At 36.2% G+C, this 9,287-nt stretch overlaps 1 protein-coding gene across 1 annotated transcript; it reads left to right on the top strand.

Annotated features, from left to right (window-relative positions):
• The first annotated feature begins 626 nt into the window (after positions 1–626).
• Positions 627–8,083, top strand: LOC127180828 (extracellular calcium-sensing receptor-like). Its single transcript, XM_051135133.1, has 6 exons — positions 627–838; positions 1,112–1,400; positions 1,480–2,235; positions 2,323–2,550; positions 6,932–7,055; positions 7,176–8,083. The coding sequence occupies exons 1-6, from the start codon at positions 630–632 to the stop codon at positions 8,081–8,083; spliced, it is 2,514 nt and encodes an 837-aa protein (XP_050991090.1). The 5' UTR covers positions 627–629.
• The last annotated feature ends 1,204 nt before the right edge of the window (positions 8,084–9,287 follow it).

Genomic DNA, 9,287 nt, shown 5'->3' with positions numbered 1-9,287 from the left:
CCCTACTATTAACTACGACTTCTGCCTCAGTAAACTCCTAATTACTGCGTATTAATAGCTAATAAGGTAGTTGGTAAGTTTAGGTATTGGATAGGATAAAGATATGTAGAATATGGTCATGCAGAATGTGCACTTTATAAGTACTAATAAACAGCCAATATTCTAGTAATATGGATGCTAATAAGCAACTAGTTACTAGTGAGAACTGGTCACTAAACTAATGTGCTACTGATGTGAGTAGCTGTAATTCATAATTTCCAGCACAGCAAGGTGTAGTTGAGAGTAAAACCAGTTTGCACTACAAAATAGTTTACGATTACAATAATAATGAATGAAAATAAATGATGACAAATTCCAGTTTACTACATCAGTCAACCTAATGAATTGTTTTTGCACTGCTAAACAATCAATCAATCAATCACTACCTACTGACAGCATGAAAAAAAAATCTAACTCTCTCAAATTACTGTAACTTTATTACAGGTCTGCTTGACTTGGTTCATCTTCTTTCCTGTGAGGTCATTGGCTATGTTCTCAATCATTCAACCATATCAGTTGTGTCTATAAGAGTACAAATGCTGTATCAGATCATTTGCATTTGGTATTTACTGTGGAGCCCAATCATTGGGATGCTTCTCTTTCTGTACGCACTCCTGCTTTTCCATCAGCATCATGCAGAGGTGGAAAACACTCCTTGTCAAACAATGGGGGACCCTAACTACCCGCTGTTTTTCAAGGATGGAGATGTAACAATTGGAGGAATATTTCCTATCCACAGAAAGGAAACATTACCTTCTTTTGAGTTTATGGAAAAACCTCAACTTCTGTTATGCTCAAGGTTTGTCACAAAATTTGTATAATTATTTTAAATGTAAAATTTTGTAAATTATTTAAAATGTTATATTAATTATTATTATTATTATTATTATTATTATTATTATTATTATTATTATTATCATTATTATTGTTATTATTGTTATTTAAGTAAGACCTCTAGAAGCATCATATCTAGGAACTTATTTTCACACATCTACTAACATCTGGAATTTTATCAAGTTTCAAATTTGCTAAAAAAAGTTTCAAAAAATCTGTAATTTGTTTATTTTCACAGTGTGAATCTGAGAAATCTTCTTCTGGCGCAAGTCATGATCTTCACAATTGAGGAGATTAACAGAAATGAAACTTTGCTTCCAAATGTTTCTATTGGATATCGAATTTATGATACCTGTAGTTCAAGACTGTCTACTATGAGTGCAACTATGGGACTGATGAATGGTCCGGATTTTGGATCAGGTGACACATGCAATGGACAACCTCCTTTACCTGCTATCATAGGAGAAACAGAGTCTTCTGCCACAGTCATTCTGTCCAGAACTACAGGACCTTTTAAAATTCCAGTGGTAAGGAGCACAAACACTAACCATTTGGCAGTTACCATTCTGATGACTGCATTATTGTTTCCTGTGCTTTCTTTTTCAGATTAGTCCCTCCGCCACATGTGTATGTCTCAGTAATAGGAAAGATTACCCCTCTTTCTTCAGGACTATTGCTAGTGATTACCACCAGAGTAGCGCACTTGTAAATATAGTCAAGCACTTTGGCTGGTCTTGGGTGGGAGCTGTAAACAGTGACACTGACTATGGAAACAATGGAATGGCTGTTTTTCTAAAAATAGCCCAGGAGGAGGGAATTTGTGTAGAGTACTCTGTGAAATTCTACCGAACAGAGACAGAAAAACTCAAAAAAGTGGTAGACACAATTAAAAAAGGCACAGCAAAAGTCGTTGTTGCATTTGTTTCATTTGTTGAGATGGGCTTACTTATTGATCAGTTAAGTATCCAAAATATTGCAGGCTTTCAAATGATTGGCGTGGAGTCATGGATAGCTACAACAAACTACATCACTCCAAATAGTTTTCATTCGCTGGGAGGGTCCCTGGGATTTGCAGTGAGAAAAATCAATATTGAAGGCTTTGCAGATTATCTTTTACAAGCATTCTGGGATACAGCTTTTCCATGCTCACAGAGCGAGGGGAATTTTTCTCAATATGTCTTAAGTTGCAGCAGATATGAGGAGCTACTTGCACTAAAATCAAACAATGAAAATGTACCTGAACTAAGATATGAATATAATGTCTACAAAGCAGTTTATGCTGTAGCTCATGCACTACACAGTCTTCTAAAGTGCACAGAACTGAAAGGTTGTGAAAAAAGCCTGACAATACAACCACAGCAGGTAAAAGAAAAAAAGAGAGAGACATGTTTTTATTTGACAGTATTTTAAATGCCTTAGTGATAATATCTTCTTCCTTTTTTTTTTAAGATGGTTGAGGCTATGAAAAAAGTAAATTTCACCACAAAAATGGGAGATCATGTGTGGTTTGACAGCAGTGGTGGTGCAGTAGCCCAATATGAAGTTGTGAACTGGCAACAGGACTCTGATGGATCATTCCAGTTTAAATCTGTGGGATACTATGATGCCTCACTTCCCCCTCACCAGCGCTTACAGCTTGATACTAAAAAGATCATTTGGGCTGGAGGACTGCTGGAGGTAAATGTCAATAACCTGCTTCTGTAATAGGGTTATTTTATATTAAGGGTCACAACAAAAATGACACACAATAAAATGTATCATGGGTAGCGCATCATACTTAATGCATTAAATAATGCCTTATTGTACCTTTTTGTAGAGTGTTCCTGAATTGTTTGGAAAACAGATTTTACATTAATTTATAATTAATATCGATGAACATTCTGCTTATTAGACTACATTTCATGACTCCATGACACAAATTGAAGGACAGTACAACTTTAAACTTGTATACCGGTTTAAGGAACATTATAAGTGAAACATAAAAGACAACAAGAGTTCTTACAAATAGAATAGTCTTAATTAATGTATAGTACTACTATATAGTCTTCGGTGTGTCGTATCAAGCGTTTGATTTGTTGCAATGCTGCTGCCTCTCATGGTTACAGTACACCTTTCATGCTTGTGTGTGTGTGTGTGTGTGTGTGTGTGTGTGTGTGTGTGTGTGTGTGTGTGTGTGTGTATGTATGTATGTATGTATGTATGTATATATATATATATATATATATATATATATATATATATATATATATATATATATATATATATATATATATATATATATATATATATATATATATATATATATACATACACACACACACACACACACACACACGTGTATATATATATATATATATATATATATACACGTGTGTGTGTGTGTGTGTGTGTGTGTGTGTGTGTGTGTGATGCGATCTAAGAAAACCCAACATGGTGAAATTGTACCTTTCTTCAAGCTAATTTTAACAAAAAAAAAATTACATTCAACCTATTTTTCGAATTTCCTGAAAACGTCTCAGCACAACATCCGACGGGTTTTTCCAGATCGCATCACATCACATATACATACATACATACATACATATATATATATATATATATATATATACACACACACACATATACACACATATATACACATACATATACATACATACATACACACACACACACACACACACACACACACAGCAGGTAAAATAAGTATTCAACACGTCACCATTTTTCTGAGTAAATCTATTTCCAAAGATGCTGTTGAAATTAGTGAGAAATGATGAGGAATGTCCGTATCTGTGCAATCCATACATACACAGAAAACAAAACAAATAAGTTAATAAGTTCATTAATTAAGTTATATGTAATTAGAGGTCGACCGATATTGGATTTTACCGATATTGATAACTAGGTTGGAGCACACTGGCCGATACCGATTAATTGACCGATAGTTTTTAAAAAAAGGATACTGAACGGAAAATAAATAGTGCTCCACTAAAAAAGAAAAAAACAAACCCTACTGAACCATACTTTGTAAATGAATACAAATATTAATATTAATTATACATTGATAATTACAGTTAGTTCATTGTTGATTAATGTTAACAAAAGCAACATTTTTTTTTTAAAATACATCAGTGAATGCTGAAATTAACACACTCTAACAAGGAACAATACTTCTATTCTACAGCTTTTATCAATCTTAATGTTACAAATGGACTCATATTGTAAAGTGCTACCATTACATCAACAATCAAGCTAAAGATGGCCATCTTTAAATATCTACACAAAGGCCACAGTACTGAAATTGCATACATATGGATATTGTGTACTTTCACAATTTAACTGCTTCTATTCTAGAACATTTGTGGTTATCTAATCAAAATATAAAATATGTTAGTCACACAACAGGCAAAAGTACAGCACCGCGTCTAGAAGAAATCGCAGCTATCCGGTATCACACACACTGGACACGTCGCATTCAATTCAAGCGGCGGTCTACAAGACTTTATTTGATCATCAAATGGGCAAAAGTATACTGCTGTCATTTCTCTACTAATGCAGCATCTAGTCAACAAATTCATCGCTTAGTAATGACATGAAAACATGCACTACAGTACACACCGTTTCGTTGTCGATGTTTTAAATCCGCCTTTGAAGTGTCCCGCTCTGTGCAGCGCGCAGTGTCACGCGTCTAAACAAACAGCACGTGCTGTCAGTGATTTCCGCTACTAGAGTCTGCTCTTGTGCTGTATAACAAAGACTATAGGGACTTTGCTGTATAATGACGATTCTCAGCCGCTCCAGCAACGGACCCAACCTGGACAAAACTATCGGCATGGATTTTTGCTGATAACCGATAGTTCCGCCAATCAACTATCAGTGCCGATTAATCGGCAAAACCGATACATCGGTCGACCTCTATATGTAATAACATCAAATGATATGGGGAAAAAGTATTGAACACACTATGAAAAGGAGCTGCAAAAAGGCATGGAAAGCCAAAGACACCAGCTGAAATACATCAGTAAATAGAAAGCAATCCTGCCCCTTGTCAGTGGAATTAATATTAGCTGGTTGAGTCCCAACACCTACAGCACCAAAATCAAGATGAAACAAGGGTGGACACTAGAGATCGACCAATATATCGATTTACCAATATTTTTCCCAATATTTAAGCATTTCACCATAATCGGTTATCGGTTTGTAATAACGGGTTCACCGATAAATGCCGCCATCTTGTGGGTACTTTGAGAATTGTGTGGATGCAGCGCGCCTGAGGGGAGACCCAACAACAACGGCGTACAAAGGTAAAGCATAGCCTACTTTCTTGCTTTGCTGTAATTAGTAAACTTTATTTAATATAACAGCCATTAATGCTTATATTAGATGTGATACATAAATGCCTGATATGTAGCTAGTTTATGCAGCTTGGCTTTAAGAAATAGAGACAAACTTACAGTCACGTAAAATAATTTGTCAAGTCCTGTCCCAATAAACATAACTTTGCCTGAATTAAACAATATACAGCCATGAATGAGCACATGTTGCAAATGAAAGCGCTGAATTTAATTCTCTCTCTTTTCTCTATATGCTCATCATTAGCCTCGTGAAGTCGGAGTTACGTATAGGCTTAAACCGTTATAAGAAATAGCTTGAACTCACAGTCACGTAAAATAATCTGTCAAATCTTGTCCCAATAAACTTTGCACAAATTCAATAATACAGCCATGAATGAGTGCATATTGAAAATAAAAGCACTTAATTTAATTCTCTCTCTGTTGCTCATCATTCGTCTCGTGAAGTCGCTTTCATTTTGCCGTTCACTCACCAGGTTGATGCTCTGATGGCCACTGCATGTAACTATTAACAAGATTCACTTGTTTAAAACACCCTCAATTATATTAACATTTACTACATAACCATTATTTTTCTAATACACTTCTAAATATATACAACTCTATGGAAATTTTTTATTATCACAGTTTGAGTATACTCAAATGTAAATGCATAGATAAGCCGCGCTGTCTGCAGGCATTTCGTAATAGAACGACGAAAACAATATTAGTAATTCTTATATAACATACCAGTTGAGAAATACAATAAAATGTGATGTTTTGTTTGTTATATTCCAATATTCCAGAGAATATTATTCAGTGAATTAACATTATCCAGTGAATTCTTCACTACTTAGCCTATTAAACAGCTTATAAACTGTAGTTTAAAACAAGTTGAAATAATTCCTGTCCTTTATTTATTTTCTCCATTTGAAAACATTCTACATTCTACATTTATTTTGCTTATTAGTGTTGCAGCTGATGCGCTTTATAAAAAAAACATGTTTTTATTGTTGTAATATGAAGATTAAATTTAACACGAAAGACTGCTAATTTTTAACACTTTTTAAGATGACTTACTTTTTAAGTATGGACTTACTTCACACTTTATAACAGTAACACATAATTATGCAAATAATGGATATCGGTATTGGTTGGTTCTAAAAAAAAAAAAAAAAAAAATCAGTATTGGTCGATCACTAGTGGACATTTCAGCAAAACAACGATCCCAAACAGAGTCAAGGAAACTCTCAATTGGTTTTAGAAAAAGAAAATAAAGCTGCTAGAATGGCCCAGCTAATCACCTCACTTGAAACCAATAGAAAATAAAGATCAGAGTTCATAGAAGAGGCCCACAGAACCTTCAAGATTTGAAGACTGTGGAATAATTGGCCAAAATCACACCTGAGCAATGCACGCAATTAGTTTCTCCATACAGGAAGCGTCTTGAAGCATCATTACCAACAGCTTTTGTACAAAGTATTAAATACATTTCAGTAAGTAAATACTTTTCCCCCCCATGTCATTCCATTTTATTACACATAACTTAATCATAACTTAATTTCTGAAATTATTTGTTTTGTTTTATTTGTATGTATGGATTGCTTGGGTTGTTATCGACATCTCGTGAAAATTCCATGTCAACAGCACCTTCAAAAATATATTTACCAGAAAAGATTGTGACGTGTTCAATACTTATTTTACCCGCTGTGTGTATATACGTGCAGAAGCCAAGTTCTGTGTGCAGTGAGAGCTGTCCTCCAGGCACTAGAAAGGCTGCACAAAAAGGAAGACCTGTCTGTTGCTATGATTGTATTCCATGTGCAGAAGGAGAATTCACTAACGAAACAGGTAACCTTCACCCCATATTAAAATTGTGAAGAAAACTGTTTAGTTGCTCTTTTATTGTTAAAAGAGCAACTTTTAACCCCCCCCTTTTTCTCTAACTAGTGCTTATAAATTCCTTTCCAGATTCAATTAACTGCAAGCAGTGTCCAGGGGAATACTGGTCTAATGCTGAGAAAAATAATTGTGTGTTAAAGACTGTGGAGTTTCTGTCATTCACAGAATTTATGGGTATAGTGCTTGTCTTTTTCTCACTATTTGGAGTAGGAATAACTGCACTGGTGGCCATCCTGTTTTACAGCAAAAAGGACACCCCCATAGTTAAAGCCAACAACTCAGAGCTGAGCTTCCTGCTGCTCTTCTCATTGACTCTGTGTTTCCTTTGTTCACTTACTTTTATTGGTCGGCCCACTGAGTGGTCCTGTATGTTGCGTCACACAGCATTTGGGATCACTTTTGTCCTCTGTATCTCCTGTGTTCTGGGGAAAACAATAGTGGTGTTAATGGCCTTCAAGGCTACACTTCCAGGAAGTAATGTCATGAAATGGTTTGGGCCTAAACAACAACGACTCAGTGTTTTTACCTTTACACTTACACAGGTTCTTATATGTGTGCTTTGGCTAACAATATCTCCTCCATTTCCTCACAAAAATATGAAATATTATAAGGAAAAGATTATTCTTGAGTGCAGTCTGGGTTCGGTTATAGGTTTCTGGGCTGTGCTGGGTTATATCGGCCTGCTGGCTATCTGGTGCTTCATTCTGTCTTTTCTGGCTCGTAAGCTGCCTGATAACTTTAATGAAGCAAAATTCATCACATTCAGTATGCTGATATTCTGTGCTGTATGGATAACATTTATTCCAGCTTATGTCAGTTCTCCGGGAAAATTTACTGTAGCTGTGGAGATATTTGCCATTTTAGCCTCAAGCTTTGGTTTACTATTTTGCATATTTGTACCTAAATGTTATATCATCCTCCTTAAGCCTGAACAGAATACAAAGCAAAATATGATGGGGACTTCTAAGTCCTACTGAAACACAATTTGCATAAGAAATGTGCTGTTTAATTCAATTTAAATATCCTTTTTTGAGCTAATGTGGTCTTTGAGTTTGAAAATCCAATTTATTGATTTTGCCAGCTAATTGTATAACTTTCTTGTGTTTTCTACATATATTAAAAAAAGAAAAAAAGAAAAAAAGAATGAATCAATAAAAAGTGTTGCTGCACTGGTCTGACAAAATAACACTCATGCATCATACAGTCTTTCTACTGTTTCTTTTGTTTTTCTGGAACACACACAGTGAAAACTACAAGAAAATAAAGGTGTACAGTGTGCAAAATATCTGCCTTTCAGTCAGGCGTTATGAGGTTGGTGGGGCAGATACAAGCAGGCTGAACCCAAGTTCAAGCTTACTTGAAAAGGGGCATACAACGAGTAATGAGCCTGATATTAAATTCCTCTGCCAAATTGGGCTACTAATGAGTGCTGTAGAGTCAGTAGGTTCTCCGGGTTCACCGGACACTAGGAACTCACATGGCCAATGAAGCTCTCATTAACACTTTAGAAAGGGGAAGGTGCTGTAATGCAAAAGATATCCCCAGCCAGTTGACTGAAATTTTGCCTTAGCATACAAAATAACACTTAGGACAAAACTGTCTCAACCCAGATATCATAAAATCTTGCAAAGATATGAGGTGTAGCCTAGCCCACTGCTCTGCAGATGTCTGTTAGAGATGCAATGATCTCTAGTGCCCAGGATGATGTGAAATTTCCTATGGACTGTCCACTATGTCATGATGTGCTACTACACACACACACACACTTTCAAGGTGGAGGGGGATAACTGCCTCTCCAACCTTTCCGGCATGAATGAAAGCAATAACCCAACTGCACATCTCTGTGGGTCTCGTAGAGGGGGCTCTGGCTTGAGTGATTGTGTTTTTCAGCACTGGTGATAGTGCACTCAGGTCCAGGGGCCAGATGTGGAGACTCCAGAGGTCTGGGCACCGGTGCCAAATTGTGCCCTGCTCCTTAGAAAGATAGTCTTTCCTCAGGGAAATTTCCAAAGAAAGAGGTATCACAAGGAGCTCCAAGAACCAACTCTGGGTGGGCCAATACAGTGCACCTGGCAAGACTGGGTCTCCATCCTCCCTGACTTTGCAGTGTCTGAACAATCAGACTCAGTGAGAGAGGCATATTTGTGTAAGCCATAGGATACACTGTGTGCCAGAGTATCC

This window comes from Labeo rohita, chromosome 18, assembly GCF_022985175.1.
Source record: "Labeo rohita strain BAU-BD-2019 chromosome 18, IGBB_LRoh.1.0, whole genome shotgun sequence".
Lineage (NCBI taxonomy): Eukaryota > Metazoa > Chordata > Actinopteri > Cypriniformes > Cyprinidae > Labeo > Labeo rohita.
The sequence above is the reverse complement of the archived record's forward strand: the minus strand, read 5'-3'. Positions and strand labels throughout refer to the sequence as shown.

Coding starts and splice junctions, on each gene's coding strand:
- LOC127180828 (XM_051135133.1), top strand. CDS start 630: ATGCTTCTCTTTCTGTACGCACTCCTGCTTTTCCATCAGCATCATGCA. Junction 2,236..2,322: donor TGACAATACAACCACAGCAG/GTAAAAGAAAAA, acceptor TTTTTTTTTAAG/ATGGTTGAGGCTATGAAAAA. Junction 7,056..7,175: donor AGAATTCACTAACGAAACAG/GTAACCTTCACC, acceptor ATTCCTTTCCAG/ATTCAATTAACTGCAAGCAG.